This window comes from Ursus maritimus, unplaced genomic scaffold (genome assembly GCF_017311325.1).
Source record: "Ursus maritimus isolate PB19 unplaced genomic scaffold, ASM1731132v1 scaffold_2, whole genome shotgun sequence".
In the NCBI taxonomy this organism is placed as follows: Eukaryota; Metazoa; Chordata; class Mammalia; order Carnivora; family Ursidae; genus Ursus; species Ursus maritimus.
The window spans coordinates 15,670,723-15,690,907 of record NW_024424452.1 but is presented as its reverse complement, the minus strand read 5'-3'; the positions used below and the strand labels follow the sequence as shown (position 1 = coordinate 15,690,907).

The window sequence follows — 20,185 nt, the reverse complement described above, 5'->3', positions numbered from 1 at the left end:
CAAAGGGGTTTGAATATAAAAAGGAAGGAAATCAGTCAAAATGTTCTGTTCATAGGGTAACGAAGGGGCTTCTGGAATGGCTTGGTCCCTCAACGCTAGCCCTGAGAAAATTGCGCCTATCTGGCTGCACACACGTTAAATTCTGGACCCAGCTGTCCCCTGGGACTAACGACACCTTTCGGCCAAAAAAAAAAAAAAAAAAAAAAACCTCGGAGGCCGTGAACACGCAGTACGGAGGCCGACGTGGTGCACACGGGGCGCATGCGCAGCAGGGCTGCAAGGCGTGTGAGCCGTTCGTGTTCCTGGCATGGGTTCCTCGCTGCCGCTGCTGACCGTGCTGTTGCTCCTGTCTGGTCCGTGGTTCGAGCTAGGTCAGTGTGCTGGCCTGCCCCCTGACCCTGTGTGCCCCAGGAAACATCAGGAAGGGGGTGGGTCCCCCGCTCTCGTCGGGAAAGAGACCGTGGCCCCTCCGCCCGCTTCCTGGAGGGGTTTGGAGCGGCCGGGGGCGCCTCCCAGAGGCAGCCAACTTAGCGAGGTGGTTAACGGCTCACGTCGTATCTAACTTCTTTTTTACTTTTTTTAACATAAAGTAAAAGAATATAAAGACACCGCCTCCCATCTACCCGTCGCGCAACTTAGTTGCCAATTTATAGCTAACCTTGCTGTTTTGGTGTCGCTCCCGCTTTCCCATTTCCCTGGGGTCTTTTTGAAGTGAAGCCAGGCATTACACAATTTTATTTGTAAATACTCATTTTGAAAAGTCAAAAAGACAGAGTCATGAGAAAAATACCGTCCATTAATATCACTAAACATCAGGTTAAGTGTTCAAATTCACCTACTGGGATTGTTATCGTTTATTTGTTGAGTTAGTGTCAAAATAAAGTTCATACATTGCAATTGCATGTTGTTTCTTAATTCCCTTTTAATCTGAGATTTCCCTGCTTGCCTCATTTTTTTCTCCCTTGAAGTAGACGCAATCATCAATGTGAGTGTGTCAGAATGAGAACAAGAGGGCTAAAGATAGAGAAGCATGAAAAAACTGTGGACTCTGCTGCCACTGAGGAACTTATGGTACTTAGACATCCTTAAGTAGAAACATAACATTCTAAAGTGTGAAGACAAGTGTGGCGGGTTGGAAATAGCACTGACCTGGAAGTAAAGAGACCTGGATCAAGTCCCTATTGCCAGCTAACAAGCTCTTAAGTGATTTTCCTTTTTGGGTCTTGTTTTTTTCCTGTTAAGTAAGGGGGTTGAATTAATGGCCCTTTTAATTATGATTGTCTGAGGTGCTCAGACAGATAGGACGAAGGATCTCAGTCAATTATTTGCTAATTATTGTGCTTTTGCACTAGATGCCAGGAATACAGTGGGAAAATAGATGTAATCCTTTTCTTTCTGGAGCATATGATGTAATGGTGAAAATCATAAAGAAGTGGGGAGGAAGAGGCAGAGAAAAAACATGAGCAGAAGTATGGATAGAAAGATGCTAGAAGTATTTCAGGGTATTAGTGTCTAGATTTACCTAGCTGGGACAAAGACTCGTATACAGGAATAGAGCAGTAAGGACAGGAATTAACATTTGTTGAATAATTACCATCTGCTCACAACATTTCACACATATAATTTTAATTTATACAGCCACACTATTAAAATAGTTTGATGTTATCTCCATTTTGTAGTCAAAGAAATAAAAACTCAGATTAACTAATTTGCCTCAAGTCACCCAACAAATTCAGTGGCAGAACAAGAATTTAAGGCCAAGTTTTTAAGCCTGCATTTTTTTCATTACACCCTTATGAATATTACATATAATCCAAATTTTGCCACTTGTTTTATATCTATTCATGTATTACTGATGATACTCCTTTTTATCTGCAGGGAATGGGCAGACTACTAACATGGTCCAGCTACCAGGTGGGAGATTCCAGATGGGAACAAATTCACCAGATGGCAGAGATGGTGAAGGGCCTGTCCGGGAGGTGACAGTAAAACCATTTGCCATTGACATATTTCCTGTCACCAACAAAGATTTCAGGTACATCAGGTGTTCTTCCAGGAGGGGTAGAGGCTCTTTCTAATTTTCATTCCTGATATCTAAAAGGAAAGTAGCTTGTTTACTATTACATATCATCTTTGCAATAGTACGGTGGGATAAGTGTTCCCTACATTTTTAAGATAAGAATCTGAAGTCCGGAGACTCACTCTATGTTAGTGGCAGAGCTGGGCCTGGAACTCAAACCCCCTGACTCTTCAGCCAACGGGTTCCATTACACAGGGTATAGCATTGAGAAATATGGGCAGAAGTCAAACATGCAACAAAAACCTCTTCCACCGGGAGAAAGGATTGGGAGAAGGGTCATAGTAGCTGAGAGTCTCTTAAATTCCCTTTATGTTTACTTAGGGAAATGGCGTTAGTTTAGGACAAGCATTATGGTTCCAGCTCAGTCTAAGAAGCTATGTTGAGCTGTCTCAGTCTCCTCAAGGTGGTATGTTTTATGTATGTTTGTGTAGGCTACAGTAGAGAAAGATCCAGGAGAGGTCCGTAACTTACCTTCAAATGATACAGGAGGTATGTAGAGAGAGGAGGAGGAAAAGGGGGGAACATTAAGACAAAGCAAATGTGGGAAAAGACTTAAATGTTACATTGTGGACTTACAGCTCTTTAAAATAAAAAGTTATGGGGAAAAATTGATTTAGGAGACGACAGACTGAAGTAAGCGTAAGGATGGTTGGTGTACTTCTCAGGCCGTTTGCCTTAGTGATTCCATCTTTAGAGATTTTCCTTAAGGAAAGGATTAAGGTCTTCCAAGAAACATTTAGCTATAAAGATGCCATTGTAAACAAATATTAACAATATAAGGATCGCTTAAACATATTGTATCAACATCACAGAATACTTAGTGGCCATTAAAATCCTGTTGTCAAACAGAAGTAATTGTGAGGGGCGCCTGGGTGGCTCAGTCGTTGAGCGTCTGCCTTCGGCTCAGGGCGTGGTCCCGGCGTTATGGGATCGAGCCCCACATCAGGCTCCTCCGCTGGGAGCCTGCTTCTTCCTCTCCCACTCCCCCTGCTTGTGTTCCCTCTCTCGCTGGCTGTCTCTGTCAAATAAATAAAATCTTTAAAAAAAAAAAAAGTAATTGTGAGATGTTAAGTGAGGAAAGTAGCTTACAAACAACATACAGGGTACGATCCTATTTTTAAAATATGTATATAGAGTGTATATGTGTTTAAAAAGAACTGGAAGATGAAACATTGCATTAGGTAACAGATTTTGCCCATGTTTTTGTGACTTCCGAATGAAAATAATTCCAGGGAAGCATCTTTTTTTTTCTCCCTCAGGGAAGCACCTTCTTAAAACTATTTAAAAATCCTTGCTGGGGGACAGAACAGGAAAGGATATACACGGATATATCTTAGTTGATGTGATCATGGATGATTTCAACTTTTTTGTTTTTATCTACCTGTATTTTCTCGTTTTTTCTATAATACAGTGTGCATTACTTATATGTGCTTTTTAAAAGAATTTTTATTAAAATTGAAGGAGAAATCACTTCTGATCAGGCTTGCACTATATCATGGCAACCAGAAACAGCTAGCTAGCTAGATGCACAGTGTGCACTTTTATATATTTCAAGTTATGACCTATTTTATGATGGAAATCTTTTATATTTCAAATTATGGCACTTATTTATTTATTTTATGACCTATTTATGGTAGACTTTCAGCAAGCCCCTAAACTTTGCTTAGAACCCACGATTGGTCTCTGCTTCTCTGGTAAAAGATTTTCAAACCGTTCAGACCCTCTGAGGTTGGTAAATAACTATTGCTACCAAATCTGATCCCCTCCCCCATTCTCAGTGCCTTTTTGATGGGTGAATAATGTCTTCTCATATCAGAGGGCTGGCACTGACGGGGTACTTTTAGCCCAATGAAAACAATCCATCTTACCCTGGCAGTTTGCTTGCTGAGATTTGCTATACCATACCAAACTGTGTGAACATCCATGCTCAAATTTCAGCACATTATTTTTATTTGATTCCATTTTTTTCATCTGTTAGATGGAGATAGTAACACACGTTCTGTCTCCCTCTCGTGATTGTTGTGCGGGTAGGTATATGATGAAGACCTTTCAGAAAAGAGACCCATTCCCCACCCTTAGGTCTTTTCAACAGCTTTATTCAACCTCTCCAAAAACTGGAGATAAGCCAGATGACCTGTGCCTGGTGAATGGATAAGCAAAATTCGGTACATCCATGCAATGAAATGCTACTCTGCAACAAAGAGGGACAAAGTACCAGTCCTGGCAATACACGGATGAATCTCAGAAGCATTATGCTAAGTGAAGCCAGACCCAAAAGCTACACACTGTATGATTCGGTTTATGTGAATTTATATTCTGGTTAAGGGAAAACTATAGGGACAAAAAAACAGATCAGTGGTTGCAGAGGCATGAGGGAATTTTTAGAGGTGTTTGAAAGACTTGCTGTGTAGCTTGATTGTGATAGTGACTCCCTGCTTCATCAAAACTCACAAACCTATGCACTCAAAAGAGTGCCTTACTATATGTGAATTGCACGTACAGCAACAGGTTATAAAAGAAGATCTGCTCAGGCTTTCATGTTAATTGCTTGTTGTTGATGGAAACTCTGTGACGTGTGGCTCTGAGGAGAAGGATATATGAGGTTTTCTGGAGCAGGAGGGGGTGAGAGTGGGACATGGAACCTTATCAGCTTAACCAAGTGAAATATCTCTTTTCAGGGAATTTGTCAGGGAAAAAAAGTACCGGACAGAGGCTGAGATGTTCGGGTGGAGTTTTGTCTTTGAGGACTTTGTCTCCGATGAGCTTAGGAACAAAGTGACCCATCAGATGGAGGTGAGAGAACGTGGGCTTGCCGCTTAGGGGATGTGAGTGGGTTAGGGACCCACCAGAGCCACCATAGAGAATCGCACCTGAGAGCTGCGGGCTGGGAAGGAGCAAGAGCGATCCTCCGTGGAAGAGTCAGAGGAGCGCATGCTCCCGGGCTGAGTTCTGCGTACTGAGACTCTGTAAGGAACCAGATATGTGTAGGGTTCAAGTCACTCCCTGAACTGGCAAGAGAACAGCTTGGCATCCCTCTAATAATGGTAGTGAGATGTCCTGCTTTCAAGGGGCCAGAAACAGCCCCACTTGGACTATCTGAGTCTCAGCCTGAAGTGTCTGTTCTGCCTCGTGCGTGTCAGTCAAGAAGGTGCCCTTGCAGGGTCAGAGCATCTAGCAGTCATATTTCTTCTTTTTTGCAGTCTGTCCTCTGGTGGCTTCCAGTGGAAAGGGCGTTCTGGAGGCAGGTAAGGGTTGGTTCCTCTGCCTCATTTTCTACCCCTGTTGACTCTCATTCTAGAGGCCTGGCTTCCCTAGACCCCTTGCCCATTAGAGATACGAAATTTAAAAGGGTGACAGAAATTTCAAGGCAACGGCCAAGCAGCACTGTTTCCTCTGCCCTGGTCTTGTTTCCCATTGCCCACCCCATTTCTCCCCCGGCTCATATTTATTCTCCCTCTGACTCTGGGCCTCTCCTCACTCACCAGGCTCTCTCCTCTAACTTCCTTGCTCCATCTAGTGGTAAAAGCTGAACCCAGGCACCCTAAGCCTAGCCTTCCTCAGACTTCCGTGAGCTCGCAGAAGCCTGTCTCACTTCATCCTGGCTGTCAGCCTGCAGGTCCTGGCTCTGGCATCCGAGAGAGACTGGAGCTCCCAGTGCTACACGTGAGCTGGAATGATGCCCGTGCCTACTGTGCGTGGCGGGGGAAACGGCTGCCCACCGAGGAAGAGTGGGAGTTTGCTGCCCGAGGGGGCTTGAAGGGTATAGAGATGGCAAGGCGACTTCCCTTTATTCTTCTCCCCATCCTGCCCTGCATGGGGGGCTTTGAAGGGTGGGAAGGCTCCACAACTCCCCAGAGCAGCGCCTCTTAAACTGTGTTGCGGAGGGCCAGGTGTTACTGTTTTCAGTTCTGATCCATCTCAGACCAACACTTGTGTAAAATGCCACAAAAATGAATAACTGGAAAGTTGGATTGAAGAAACAGACATAAAATTTGTTATTCTTGGAGATTCCACCCAGACATGTTACATTTCAGTGAGTATACTCAGAACAGCATAGCACAGGGAAGAAGAAGAATTACCCAGACTGCCTTTTCCGTGGGTGTGAAGGGACTCATACAAACAACAAAGTTCTGCGATCCTAACTGAAAAAAAGTTAGGAGAAGAAAACAGCAACTCCCCATATTCACCACCTCTGCTACTCTTTGAACTCCAGCTATACCAGTAGCCAGAATTATTAATGTGACAAATGAGGTGGCTTGTTTATTTATCCAAGCTAAGTCCAGTTGACAAGTTTCTGAAATCTTACTCTTAATTTCTGTTCTTGTCTGGACATGATCTGGTAACAGATAGTTTACAGACTGGCATTAGTCAGAACCACACCTGGGATGGCACTGTCCTAGAGCAGATCGGGAGGCCAGGGGCTCCGAATGCAGGACAGTGAGTGGAAGGGACAGGTATGGGAAATAAAAGTAAGTAATCTCTGTCTTCTTTTCTCATCACCTCCTGAATTCCTTTTGGTTCCCTCACTCTCTCTGTCTTTCCCTTCTTCTGCAACCCTTCGCCTCCCCCTCCCCTGCTATCTCCTTGCTTTCCTGGCAGGTCAGCTTTACCCATGGGGAAACCAGTTCCAGCCAAACCGCACCAACCTGTGGCAGGTAAGACACACATTCCTCACCCCTGTCCCTTCTCAAAGCACTGGCTGAACCTCCTGAAGCTAAGCCTTGTGTTGGGCTGTGGGACTGCAGAGGGCTTTGTGTTCTAATGGGACTGATAACCGGGAAAGCAACAGTGTGGTAGCGCTACGTACTGAAGCAGAAGTGAGTGACTGCCCAAGAGTGCTGAGGGTGACTTCACAGAGAAGATGACATTTGAGCCAATGGAATAGGAGTGATAAGTGGAGGAAAGGGTGCCCACAGCAAAGGAACAACATGAGTGTCAGCACTGGATTAGGAAAGGGTGCTGTGTGTTCAGAGATGGGACAAATTCAGAGACACTGGAGCACAGGGAAATGGGAGTTGTAGGAGATGAGGTAGACAGTGGCTCGTAGGCAGATTATGAAGGACTGGATGTGCCAGGATACGATTTTAGATTTTCCCGTGTAGGCAGTGGGGAGCCGATAAAGGTTTTTAAACGGGGGACTAACAGCATCATTTGATGTGGGGAGGATGCTAGTTGCTAATTTGTGCAGGCCTAAATGAAGTAGAGCTGCAGGCTGCTGAGCAGGGGTGGGAGGTGTCTCTGAGTTTGAGGCTGTGGCAATGGCCCAGGGGATTATGAACACGGGAATTAAGAAGTGGAATGGAGGGGAAGCCAAATGGGAGAGGCATGCCTGAAAGACAGATGGGGTTTGGTAATTAATCAGATATGGAGAAGTGAAAGGGAGTTGGATTCAGGCATGAATCTAAGCTTGGGCAACAGGGTATTGGTGCTACCATTATCCAGAACAGATGATAGGCATTTGGGGTCAGAGGGATAGAACTTGATCAGTTTCTCATCAGCTTAGTTTAAGGTCATTTATGTGCTAAAGGTTGAAAATATGAGTCTGGATCTTAGGGCAGAGGTCTGGGTTAGAGCAAGTGGTTTGGGAGTCATCAGTATATATCTTAGGCAAGAGTGTTATTCCCCAAGGAGACTCTGTAGAGGGAAGGGGGCACAGCATCAGCATTTCAGGGGGAAGCATTAAAAAGGACCCAAGGGGTAACTGATCTTTTAGATGATCTTGGGATCAGAGCTTTGCAAAAAGACAGATCTGTCTTATTCACTGTGTGATCTTTGATAAATTAACCATTTTGAGCCTCAGTTGTCAGTTTTTTAAAGGGAGAAAATACTAGCCTCACAACCTTGTAAGGATTAAATTAAAAGAGATAAAGGTGGCAGCCCAAGCACATAGTAGCTGTGGCGTAAATTATTACCCCTTCATCTTCGCTTTAGTGAGATCAGTTTCCATAGATTAGGGGGAGCCGAAGCCCAGTTTTATTGAGAAGAATGAACAAATTGAACAAATTACATCAGCAAATACAGGTTCCTTTTTCAAGCATTTTGGTGGTAAAGAGCAGGTGAGGACGGTAGAGTCAGGGCAGAGGAGGGAGAGTTAAACCCGTTGGTGGTAAAAGGGAAAGAGATGGTACAGCAGAGCACAGGGCAGGCATCAGCCATCCTTGAGAAGACAGGGAGGGAGTGCCGAGCACAAAGGAGGGGAGGGGGAGCCTTCCCACGGCACCGGAGCACATGGGGTTCAAGGCAGAGCGGGGAAAGCTGCTGAGAGTGGAGAAAGTGGGAGTGGGATGGGCTTGACATAGACCACTGTGGGCACAGGGGAGACCACACATTTCCCAGTCCAGCCAGGAGGTCATGGCAGAGGCCATGAGCTGACTAGTTTGGGAGCTCAGGTTGGGCACCTCAGCGCACTGCCTCATGCCCTTCATCCTACCCCAGATGACACAGCAATATGACCTTGGTTTTCCTTTGGGTAGGCAGGAACATACCGCCTTGGAACAGGATGGTACGTTTTTTAGCGTAAATTTCTCCCCCTCAGGGAAAGTTCCCCAAGGGTGACAAGGCTGAGGATGGCTTCCATGGCATCTCCCCAGTGAACGCTTTCCCCCCACAGAATAACTATGGTAAGATTTTATCACGTTGCTCCACACTCGCAAATGGGTTGGTGGGATCATTCTGCCTGAAGGATGAGGCAGAGAGAAACACCACCAGGGAAGCCTTTGATACCTAGGGGCAGGGGAGTGGGGGGGGAGGTGCTGCCCAGCCTGGGACTGACCCACCTGCTATGCTGCAGGGCTCTATGACCTCATGGGCAACGTGTGGGAGTGGACAGCATCTCCATACCAGGCTGCTGAGCAGGACATGCGTGTCCTTCGGGGGGCATCCTGGATCGACACAGCTGATGGCTCCGCCAATCACCGGGCCCGGGTCACCACCAGGTGAGGAGCCTGGTCACTGGGGGCTGAGGGTCTGGGTCCTGGTCTCCCAGAGCACAGGCGGCCGGCCCCAGAGCTGGTGTTAGTGCTGCTTCCACCCCTCTGTGCACCCCAAGTTGTGGGTACAGAAAAGAGAATAAGCAGCATTTGCCGTGAGAAGCAAAAGAGCCTAGGACATCGTGTGCCTTTTCTTGCCAGCTCTCAGCACCCAGAGAGACTTCGTGTGCAGCATTGTAAGGGTTACTCCTCTCGTCCTCATAACTAGGTGTGCAGAGGCAGGGGAGTGGAATGGCCACATCAATAATGATAGGTCATGGCTTGTAGTCCTGGAAATATTCACTCTTCAAACTGGAAAGCACATGAAGAACCATTTTCTATAACCATTTTGTTTTACAGTTAAGGAAAAATAGATTCGCAGAGGTGCTGGGACCTGCTCAGGTCACACAGATGGTTAGTGCAGGCACCTGAATGTTAGAGTCCCAGACTCCTGAGTCCCCTGCTGGGACTCTCACTGCTTTGCTCATCTGTAGATTTATTTTGGTGATCTCCCTCTGACTCCTCCCATTCCTGGGTTCCATAAGGTCTAGAAAGAGACCACGGTTTCTGTGACCTCAGGAAGTCAGGTTTGCAGATGTTTCCCAGGATGTTTCTTTGATACACTGAGGCCCCCGGCTTTCCCTCACCTCCTTTTCTAGGACACAGTAGTGGAGGACATAGGGGCCTGGGAACCAGGAAGCTGGGTTTGCCACTGAATCTCTTGTGCTCATGGAGCAGTGATTGGCCTTAGCCAAGACATTTAAATCTTCCTAGTGTCTGATTCTGGGTCTGTAAAATGGTGAACGATTCCTGCCTGCCAGAGGTGTTGAGAAATGGCAAATGAAGGGATATATGTGAAAGTCCTTTGAAAAGTGTGAAGTACTCATTGGCACCATGATCTTCTCCCTTCGTACTGACAGGTTTTTTTCGGCTGAGTTATTCTAAACTGTGAGCAGTTGAAGTTACTAGTCATTGCCTTTCTTGCCGTCCAGAGCAGACTCTCATGACTGCTCACTCATGCTTCCCCCACCCTGTGCCAGGTCCCTTCTTATCCCCTTCTCCCCAGGAGTGTCCTCATCCCAGGCTTCTTTCTAGACCATGCCCTCAGTCCTCAGGCACCCCAGACCACAGCAGGCCCTAGGAGGTTGAGCAGGAGAGTTGGGTAAGGCTCCAGGCTGCTTTCTCAACGAATGTCCATTCTCTTTCCTCTTCTCTGGTGGCAGGATGGGCAACACTCCAGACTCAGCCTCAGATAACCTAGGCTTCCGCTGTGCTTCCAGTGCAGGCCGACTGCCTGGGGAGTTGTGAACAGCCATGCAGAGCCAAGAAGAAGAGCCCCGTGGTACCCGTGTCCTTCCCTGGTCACATTCCAAACACAGCCAAACTTTAGCCTCAGGAATGACTTCCTTCCCCTTCCCCATCCCTCTGTGGCAGGCATCTGTCAGCAGGCCAGGAGAGGACTCTGACCTCAGAGGAGGAGGGGTACTGTTGTCTCTTGAAGAAGGGGCCTGACTTAACTGATGGTGGCCGGGGAGCTGGGCATTTCTCTTAGAGGTCCAATATTAACCAGATAGGGGCCAGTCCTCAAACAGTTGGGGCAGAGTGCTCTGAAAGGCACTTTGTTCAAAATTTTTAAATCTCTTCCCTCCCTCTTTCTCAGTGTCTGATGCAGGGATCCGGCATTGTTTTCTTGAGGCGGAATTTCCCCATTTTTCTTTGTTTTCCCAGCAAACTGCTGTAGAAGGAAGAGACTTCCTTCATTAGCCTCATTTGTGGTGTTTCATGTGTCTCTGGAAGAACGTAATTTCTGCTATCAGTGTGTAGAATGCAGTAGCTGGGCTCTTTAAAGCACACTGTGAGTCTTAAATGGGTTTAGGAGAACCGAATTATGTACCAGACAAAACTGCATTGTGGGAGTCACAAAGTACATAATAACGCCAGAGAGACAAATACCAGAACCTTCCCTTTCTATTGTTAATTATGCGAGGGCTTCCATATGCCTGTAAACACATGTCCTTGGAAAAGAACCTGCTCCCATGGCATCACTGGATGTTGTGAGGTCAGTAAAATCTCCATGCCTGTGTATCTCAGACCGTCCTGTCTGTTATCCTCCCCCTGGGACCCTAAGGGAAGTACGCGTGAGTGTCAGGAACTCTGGGCCTCCCATGAGAAGGACCTGAGATGGTGGTACAGCTGGGAAGTAGAGAAGCAGGAAGGCTCTCAGGCCACCTCTAGCTCCCCCTCCGCAGGGCCTCGCTCCGAGCACACTTACCAACATGTGGTGGGACCACCCTGCACTTCTTGTGCAGGGCCTCTGAGAGGGGATGGTCGCCCCACTTCAGGGGTCCTGGCCAGGGCCAGGTGCCCCCTCTGGACAGAGGCCTGGACATGATCTCACTCCTCAACTTACATTTCTGTGGCTTTCCCTCCTTGCCTGCCCCCCTACCCCACCTACCCCGCCTGCCAGCCCCTCAGTAGTCTTCCTCAGCCAGGGAGAGGAGCACAGCCTTGGGTGTGTTCTCGAAGAGGGCAGCCCGGTTCTGCTGCTGTCCCTTCTTCACCCAGTGGCCATAGATTCGGAAAGCATAGGCATCGATGAGGCGGCGCAGAGGCCGGAGGGCATAGGGGTCACGGATGACGATCTCCCGGGTCACGGGCTTCACCCGGCGGTACTGGTAATAGATCCTCACTGAAGCCAGTACTGTTAGACCGATTACCTGTGGAGAGCCAGAGCTGAGAAGCTGACCCAGCCCCTGCCGGCCTGTCTCCTTCCCCCTCCGGAGCTTGTTTGCCGTGAAGCCTGGTGTGCCTACTGCTGGGCCCTTCCTCGCGTTCCCCCTACCATCCCGACCCCTCCAGCATCTGCAGAGATGGAGGCTGTAGGAGCCAGATGGGTGACATCTGCCTTCTCTGAACCAGAAGTTGAGCTGGAACCATCACGGGGATGGGTGGGGAGGGGGAGGGCAGGTGCTCTGGAAACCCTGTGGGTGAAAGGAGTCCCTGGGGGAAGAGAGGGGACTTGGGGGCTTGGGCTTGAGGAGTCCTGCCCTGGGTGGGAGGGGAGCTTCAGTACCTTGAACTTGCCCCGGGGGCTGAAGTGACGCACTTCTTCTACCACATACTGCTGGAAGAAGGGATGCGCTAAGGCCTCTTCTGCTGAACAGCGGCCCTGGGGGTTCACCACCAAGAAGCGGGAAACCTGAGAGAATAAGGAAGGGGAGCTGACAACATCAAGGTACGGTCCCCTCTGGCACTTGAAAAGACATAGGGTCTTCCCAGCAGGGTCCTCCGTTCTGTAGCACAGTATGCCCCCCCCCCCCGGCTGTGGACTTCCCTTCGCCTGAGCAGAAGAGCCAGCAGGCCCGGCCTCTCACCAAGTCCTTCACAGTGTCTGAATAATCATCCCATTCAGGTGAGCCAAACTGATAGTTGCCACTCATGATCATCCTCAGCATCAGCATCTGTTTCCTGTGCCAGAACGGCGGGGAGCCGGCCAGCAGGGTGTACATGATGACCCCAGTGCTCCACCTGGCATAGGGGGACAGGGAGGAAGGCAGGAGGGCTGGCTGTAGCTCCTGCCATTTCCTCCCCTCCCCGGCCAGGGGCTCTTCGCCATGGGTCCCTGCCTTCCCCATCACACTCACATGTCCACTTCCTTCCCATAGCCTGGGTGGTCATCGTTCATGGAACATTCGATGATCTCAGGGGCCAGGTAACTGGGGGTCCCACAGACCTCTGCAGGAATAGGATAGGTCAGCAGGGGGCACTTGGAAGAGGAAGGTGCAAAGAAAACAATGGAGCCGATGGGCTAGGACTCTTCTAACACTGACTTCAGGACCAAGGGCAGGGGCCTGGTGCTGGCTCCTAGGACCACCTGCCTGGGCCTGTTGTTTCCTGGCCTAGAACTCGGGCAGTGGGAACCTGGCCCAGCGCTGGGAAGAGGCTTACCTGAAGAGACACCCAGCCTGAAACAGTAGGATTTTTATTCCGGGGGGGGGGGGGCTGGAATTGGGGGAGAAATGCAGGCATTTTCTGTTCCTGGGAGCGTGGATGAGAGAGCCTGAGCCCCTGACATGGGCCAAGGCCATGTTACCAGACCTCGCAGCTTCTCTCCTGGCTCCAGCTGGCAGGAAAAACCAAAGTCTGTGAGCTTGATGTTCATGTTATCGTCCAAGAGGATGTTCTCAGGCTTCAGATCCCGATGCACAATGTTGAGTTTGTGCAAGTTGCGGATAACCTCCAGCAAGGCTCTCATGATCTTTCTGGAGTGGGACAGGCACATGTTACTCTTATATCCTCCTCTGCGGGACCAGGCCACTAGCAGGGAGACCGAAGCCCATATACCCACCAGGCTGCCTGTGAGGGAGGACTCGAGACAGGCTGGGGGAAGGCTACCAAAGCCTGCAGTGCACACCCCCAGCCCAGACAATTGCAAGCTATGCCCCTTTCAAGACCCTGGTGGCGGTACCACTCGTGCTCTGGGGCAGGAAATGGCCATGGGGGCAGATGGATCCTTACCTGGTTTCCTTCTCACTCAAAGTGACCTTCTCAGTGAGGTAATCAAAGAGCTCCCCTCTCTTCATCCTGTGGGGACAGAGTGTAGCTGCATTGGTCCCAAGGCCACCCCCTCCTTATCCTGCTCCCAGAGACCTGTTTCCTACCATCATATCTCCAGAGGCAACTGGGCCACAATGAAGGGAAAAGCTGGGGGAGTGAGTGAGAGGTTGTGTAGGAAGATTAGAAGAGCAGGGGATGCTGAAGGGGTGGGATGGCATCAGTGTGAGGGTCCCCCTGTCTGTGGAAGTGACAGCATGGACTGGGATCTGTCAGGGTGAAAATCAGGTCTGGGAGGTGAAAGAGGGACCCAGAGCCGCTGGCCCAAGGCCACAGATTCAGAGCAGAAGGACAGGAGTAGCCTGATTTTTCCCAGGAACGAATGGTAGAGCAATAGTGCAAGTGCCAGGGGAGCAAAGTTTGCTTATTTTAGGGTGAAGAATTACGGTTCAATCTTCTCACTTCTTGGGATGACGTAGAAAGAGGTCTCTGCTAGAACAGTCTAGTTATTCTCTGGAGGGCAACCGAGGACAGCATTAAAAATAGCTTCCCCCAGCAACTTCTTCAAAGGTTAGGGATATTTGAGCTGCCCCCAAGGGCTCCACAGGACCGTGCCACTGAGCAGAGTTGGGACAGCTGCTGCTGGTTAAGTCTTGGGGGTCCTGGGAAAGTCTCCCCTGGTTAAAGAGGAAAGGTTCAGCCTGCCCCCTCCCAGTCCCCCACCCCCCAGGGAAAGTGGTAGGATTCCTAAGGCACAAGGAATTTGGCTGGTGGCACAGAGGCAAGAAAACCCTTGAGCTTAGCTGGGGGGGGGGGCGAGGAGGGGGATTCTGTTTGAGGAGATAACCTAGAATTTATAGAGGTGAGCCTTCTTTATACAACACCTGTACTGTGTTCCTAAAAGGCAATGTGTGAATCCAGTTTTTAGCATTCTACTTCCACGTTAAAGACACTAGGAGAACTCACTGTTCGCAACTGCAGAAAGCGTTACCAGTAAACACGGGGTACTGTGCAAGGGGCAGCCCGCTGCTGTATTCCTGGGGCTGCCAGTTTAATTGTACCCACGGACCAAGTGACCTTGTGTCTCCAAGTAAAATAACCGGGCACATACTCAGTATGGCTACAGTGTGCACCGTCCTAACAATACAAAATCTCCTTGAATAATTTCCTCAAGTAAACCCAGTCCCTAAATTAGCTGTTACGCATGGAGCAATCAAGACACCCCCACAACAGTGATTCATGCCGCGGAGATTTGCATTCTTTAGTGAGGACTCAGAGTGGAGTGGGGGATCAAGGAGCTGGAGTGCTCCCTTCCTTGGGAAGCTTTTCTAATAAAAATGGTCATAGGTGTGAACGCATTGTTCACAGAGCACTTTGTGTTGTTGGAATTGAATGTTGAGAGCCTGGGGAGATAGGCAGAGTGGTTGGTGTCATTTTTCCCTTCTTGAGAAAACAGAGGCTCTCAGAGCTAAAAGGTCACTGTGGGCAGTAGGCCATTGTGACAAGGAGCTGATCTTGTGAGCCCTGTTGGTGCAGAAGCAGGGGAATAGTGACATCGATGGTGACGATGATGTCGATCTTTGAGCCACACCCCAAATACAGCCTTTACCACCTGCCTCCCTGGGCCTCTTGCCTCAATACTGCGGGCCTCCTCGTTTCCACTCTTGCCTCTGTACAGTTAGATGGATGCTTTTCAAAAGTAAATCAGATCCCGTCACCCTCCTACTCTCATCCCTCCGAAGCCCATACCATGGCTAACATGCCTGCAAAAGCTCGTCTTCAGTACAGAGCGATCTCACATTCTGCCGATGCCACAGGCTCGCTACCCTCCCCCACCCTGGCTTCCTTGCCAATCCTGGAATCTGCAAAGCCCATCCAGCAGGGCCCTTGCTCTGGCTCTTCCTTCTGCGCTTCCGCCAGCCTTCTCCAGGTCTTGGCTCTGATCCCTCCCTCACTTCACCCGGCTCTCTGCTCAGGTTGCCTTCCGGAGAGCATTCCCTGACCGTTCCATCTCAAGAAGCCCCACGTCTCTCTAACCCCCGTTCTGCTTTAGGTAGCTGTACATGTGCATAACTACGTGCATAAATTATGGCTTATTTTATTGCTTTCTGTTCATTCTGTGAAAATTGTTACATGAAGTCAGGGACCTTATATGTCTGGTTCATTGCTATATCCTCCGCATCTAGAATGAATATTGAATGACCACCTTTGTCATCATCATTGTAGTCGATAATTTATAGCATTTACATTGTGCCATTTGCTGTGCTATTATTACTTCTGTAATACCCATGAGAAAACAGGTACTTAAAGAAATCATCTAGCTTCTAAATGGTGGACCCAGGATTCAAGACCTGGCAGCTCGACCCCCAGGGCGGGTCTATCTAAAGCATTGGTGACCCTGTTTGGCCTCCAGAGCATAGGGAGCTGGCTGTTGGTCTCCAGGAAGCACTGGATGGGGGACCACAATAGGAGATTCTCTGACAGACCCCAGGGCAGCTGGCTCCAGAGCTGGGTACTTACAGATCAAACACCAAGAAGAAGAAAGTGTTGGTCTCATAAGTGTCCTTCAGCTGTACTGAAATGGAAATGACTAACTCGTCTCAGGTAGCAGAGGAGCCTGGGCAGAGAGGCAGCAGGGGGACGGGGGCAACAGGATTAAAGCTGCGTGGGACCGACCTCAAAAGCTGGAAGGGGTATCAGAACTGTGCTCAAAGGAGGACCCCTAAGGGAGGGACCCGCCCCAGGACTTCCTCACATTCCCATTCCCCGACCCGCAACCAGCCCCACTCCTGCTTGAAACCCCTTCTGTCTGCCTGGAGGAGGAGGCTTAGAGCTGGATCTCCGCAGCAGTGAGCATGGAGCTGGGAACCTCAAGCCTCGGGCACAGAGCTGCTGGGGTTGCAGGGGGCAGGAGACACCCTGGTGGCTCTGGCTAGCTGCACAGTGGGCCGCACTCCCTGACTTGGGTGATTGGAGCAGAGAATCATGGTGGAGCACCCTGTGGGGCCTGGGGCCATTACTCACCGATGTTGGGGAGCCCCGAGACCTTGTGCAGGATATCCACCTCCTTCAGTGTGGCCTCTCGCAGCTCCTGCACCTCCTCGGGGCTGAAGCTGCCTCCACCAGTGACGTCAATGATCTTCACAGCGTACTCCTGGCACGTGGGCTTGTGGATGCAACGCCTGACGACGCTGCTGACTCCTCTGGGGGTGCGGAGGACAGGTGGTCCCAGGGGCCCCTCACCCCAGGGAGAATCCCAGGTCCAAGCCACCAAGGAGATGTCCTGCCTTAGCCACCAATTGGCTGTGAGCTTTTGGGGATGGCAGGATGAGGAAGGTAGATGGAGGGTGATTTGTCTGGAGCTGATGAGTAATAAGCCTGGTCTTGGGACCCTTGACTCCTAGTTCAGTGCTCTTTCTCAGCACCTAAGGCCATAATCTTCCCTCTGACCCCAATCTCTGACAGTTAGCACAAAGCTGGGTTCAGATGTGCTTGTCAATAGCACCAGGAGAGCTCTGCTGGGAGAGGTCTCTTACCTGGGTGCTTTTATGCCCTTCTCATCTGGTCTGGTTCAGGAGGGCAGGACCCCAAACTAAGGGTTTCTCCAAGTGGACAGTGCTTTGGGGATGGAAAAGGGTCAGTGCTCAGGGCCCATGGAACTGGCTAGAGCATTAAGACAGCACTTCCTGGGGAAGGTCCGGGCCTTACCTGCCCAGGATCTCCTTGGGCTCATAGTTCTCATAGAAGCCCTGTGCCGAGTATGAGTCCGGCAGTGCCTCGTCCCGGGTCATGCTCAGCAGCTCAGGGTAAGGCTGAAGGGCTCTGAGAGAGAAATAGAAAGAAACTGTCAACTAAATTCTGCCCCTGAAACTGATAATACACTACGTGTTAACTAAATTAAATTTAAATTAAAAAATTTTTTTAAAAGGAGAAGAAGAAGCTATTAGCCATCGTGATCTAGGTGATGTGCTTTTTGAGGGCTGGGACCCTTTCTTGCCCCTCTGTGTCTCCTGGCACAGAGCAGGCCTATTGTGAATGTTCAAAAGAAATGTGAATTGAAGAACCCTTTGGAAAGAGTCCACCAGCGTCTTCCCACTGGCTGTAAACTTTTGTGAACCCCAGGCAACCATGTGGCTCCCCGAATGTTCTCGGTGTAAGCTGCCGTTCCCCTAGTAGCAACAGCAGATGGTCGGCCAGGCCTAAGTGCAGGCCGGAGGCAAGAGGTTGGGCCATCAGCCCCCAAGATCAGCTCCTACAAGGCTGGCACACCCTGGATTTTAGAAAGAACCGTAGAGAGACTTCGCAGAGGACAAATTAAAGGGCTGTTTCCTCTCTTTGAGGAGATGAGGCTGGTCCTGTTTTCCCTCTGCTTGTTCTCTGCACTTGTGGAAAAGATGAGAAGCTTCATTGTTTTATCTTTTTCATATGGCAGTCCTACAGCCTCTCCTTACCCCCTGCAGTCATAACTGTCCTCCCCTGGAAACTTCCCTCCTTCCAGTGCTTCCCATTCTTCCTTACTCATTCTGCCCTTACCCAGGACCTTCCTAACCTTCCTTCCTCCCTTCCTCATTTCCTTCCTTCCTTCCTGTCTTCCTGCCTGCCTGCCTCTGTCCATCTGTCCCTCCCTCTCTCTCTCTCTCTCTCTTTTTTTCTTCCTCTTTCTTTCATGCTCTTTCAGAAGCACTCTGCCAGGTGCTCCGAGGGATGCAGAGCCTAACGGGCCCAGGCTCTGGTATCACTTGTCAGTGTGTGGTGTCACCTTGTCCATTAGACTGCTCTTCTCTGGGATGTCCCAGCCATTCCTCCCTGCTGTGCCCAGTGCTTCTCCCTGGATGTGAGTCAATGGTTGGAGGTATCCCTTTGGCTCAGGGTCCTGACGGCAGGTTGGGCCTGTCCTGAGGATGCCCCACGTCCTACCAAAATATTGGCCAGTGAGCCCTGGGTGATCCTGCCGCAGTGTGGGGCAGTACAAAGCCAGGACACTCGGGCCTGGACACAGAGCTGCTGAGCTGGCCGGCTTTGCCTCAGGAATATAGAGGCCACCAGGGTACCAAACTCCTACCTCAGATACAGGATTTGAGGGATGGAGAAAATCCTCTAGTGCCAGGAAGAGGGGCAGACAGAAAATGGGTGCTCAGCAGGGCCAAAGTGGCCTCTAGTCCCACTTCTACTGCCCTTTCTGGGCCCAAGAAGGCCTGGCCTATCAAAGGGGCCAATTTGCTGACCAGCCAAGTGGGGCTAGCTGTTCCAGGAAGCCTGGTGTCCCCACTGCTGGGTGCCTGGTTACCAGAGGAAGAATTAGAATAACAACAGTCCCCTCTGCCAACAGCAGGCGCCTGGGCTGCTCACAGGCTTCCCAGTCAGCAACCCCAACTGAGCACAGAAATATCTGTTCCTGGAAAAACAAGCCCATTTCCTTGCAAGTCCTTTTCAGTTCCCAAGATGGGCATCTGTGCCCCCCCCCAAAAAAAACTGGGTAGCACACGGTCTTTCCCTTTCCCCAGCCCTCTACAGGCAGAGGGTATATCTGGACCCACCCCAAGAAGCCATCCAGGCTGGGGGCTCCATTCCCTGGCATGACCGAGCTTCACAGACTTCTGGCTGTACTCACCTCTCCTGGGGTGGGGCAGGAGGGCCAGCCCCTTGTGCTAGGCCTAACTTGGGGCCATCTTTGTGCCTCTGTCCATTGCCTCCACCCACACCCCCCACACCTTTCCCAAGACTCCTTTGGAAATTGTTCCCAGATGGCAGTCGGTAACCTGGTCCTTTTTGGAACAAAACATCCCTCCCCCAAGCTAAGAGAGTCTGAAAATACAGGGAACCCACTCTCTGTAGGCAAATACCCTGAGGGGGGCTTCAAGAGTCAATGGTGTCACTCTGCATCCATCTGTCTTCAGAAGGCAACAGTGGGTCTAACGGCTCTTGTGGTTTCTGCTCCTCTGCCGCAGAGCCTCTCCCTCTCTCTGCCAGTCGCCTAGCTTTTGTCCATCACTGGCCCAGCTACTCACTGTTAGGTCCTCGCAAGCCCTTGAGTGAATGTGACAGGAATCCCAAAGGTCTCAGAGCCCCTTGGGGAGTGGGGACAACTGAGGGCTGAAGCAGGTCCCCCGCAGACACTCGTGGCCACAGTAGGATATCTTGCTGCTTGTCCTTTGGGCTTGGCTACTTGGTGTCGGAAGGCTGACGTACCAGAAATAAATCACAACTGCAAACCTGGGATGCAGGCCAAGGCCTGGCAGGGGCCAAGTCTCTCCAGGAGGTGACCTCTGCTGGAGGGTGAGGGAAGCTCGGGTGGCCTGGGAGCGGTCAGGACAGCAGAGGTGACCAGTCTCCCCTTTGGAGCTCCCTTGGCCTCCAGGCCCAGGGGAGAAAAGCCAGCCTGGGTGGGAATGCATTCACTTCTCTGGGAGCCATTTCTGTATATGCTGAGAGCAGGGCTCTGGAGAAACTCCAGCACTGGAACACCCAGAGAGCAGCCCAGGCTGCCACGGGGACCCAGACATTGGGGCCCACTCAGGAATGGTTTGTGTGGCTGACCTGCAAAATGCAGACCTTCAAGGTTAGGGAACATCCCCGTTAGGAA

The 20,185-nt window shown here is 50.1% G+C and overlaps 2 protein-coding genes across 2 annotated transcripts; one reads left to right on the top strand and one right to left on the bottom strand.

Annotated features, from left to right (window-relative positions):
* Nucleotides 1–227: 227 nt before the first annotated feature.
* Nucleotides 228–11,133, top strand: SUMF2 (sulfatase modifying factor 2). Its single transcript, XM_008698595.2, has 9 exons — nt 228–371; nt 1,879–2,035; nt 4,759–4,873; nt 5,281–5,325; nt 5,690–5,840; nt 6,680–6,735; nt 8,616–8,700; nt 8,871–9,015; nt 10,272–11,133. The coding sequence occupies exons 1-9, from the start codon at nt 308–310 to the stop codon at nt 10,354–10,356; spliced, it is 903 nt and encodes a 300-aa protein (XP_008696817.1). The 5' UTR covers nt 228–307; the 3' UTR covers nt 10,357–11,133.
* On the bottom strand, nt 10,999–19,761 carry PHKG1 (phosphorylase kinase catalytic subunit gamma 1). Its single transcript, XM_008698596.2, has 10 exons — nt 19,611–19,761; nt 17,311–17,424; nt 16,627–16,805; nt 16,123–16,177; nt 13,567–13,632; nt 13,147–13,310; nt 12,693–12,783; nt 12,423–12,576; nt 12,122–12,247; nt 10,999–11,765 (listed from the first exon to the last, which is right to left on the bottom strand). Exons 2-10 carry the CDS (start codon nt 17,391–17,393, stop codon nt 11,520–11,522), a joined length of 1,164 nt encoding a protein of 387 aa, XP_008696818.1. The 5' UTR covers nt 17,394–17,424; nt 19,611–19,761; the 3' UTR covers nt 10,999–11,519.
* Nucleotides 19,762–20,185: the final 424 nt, after the last annotated feature.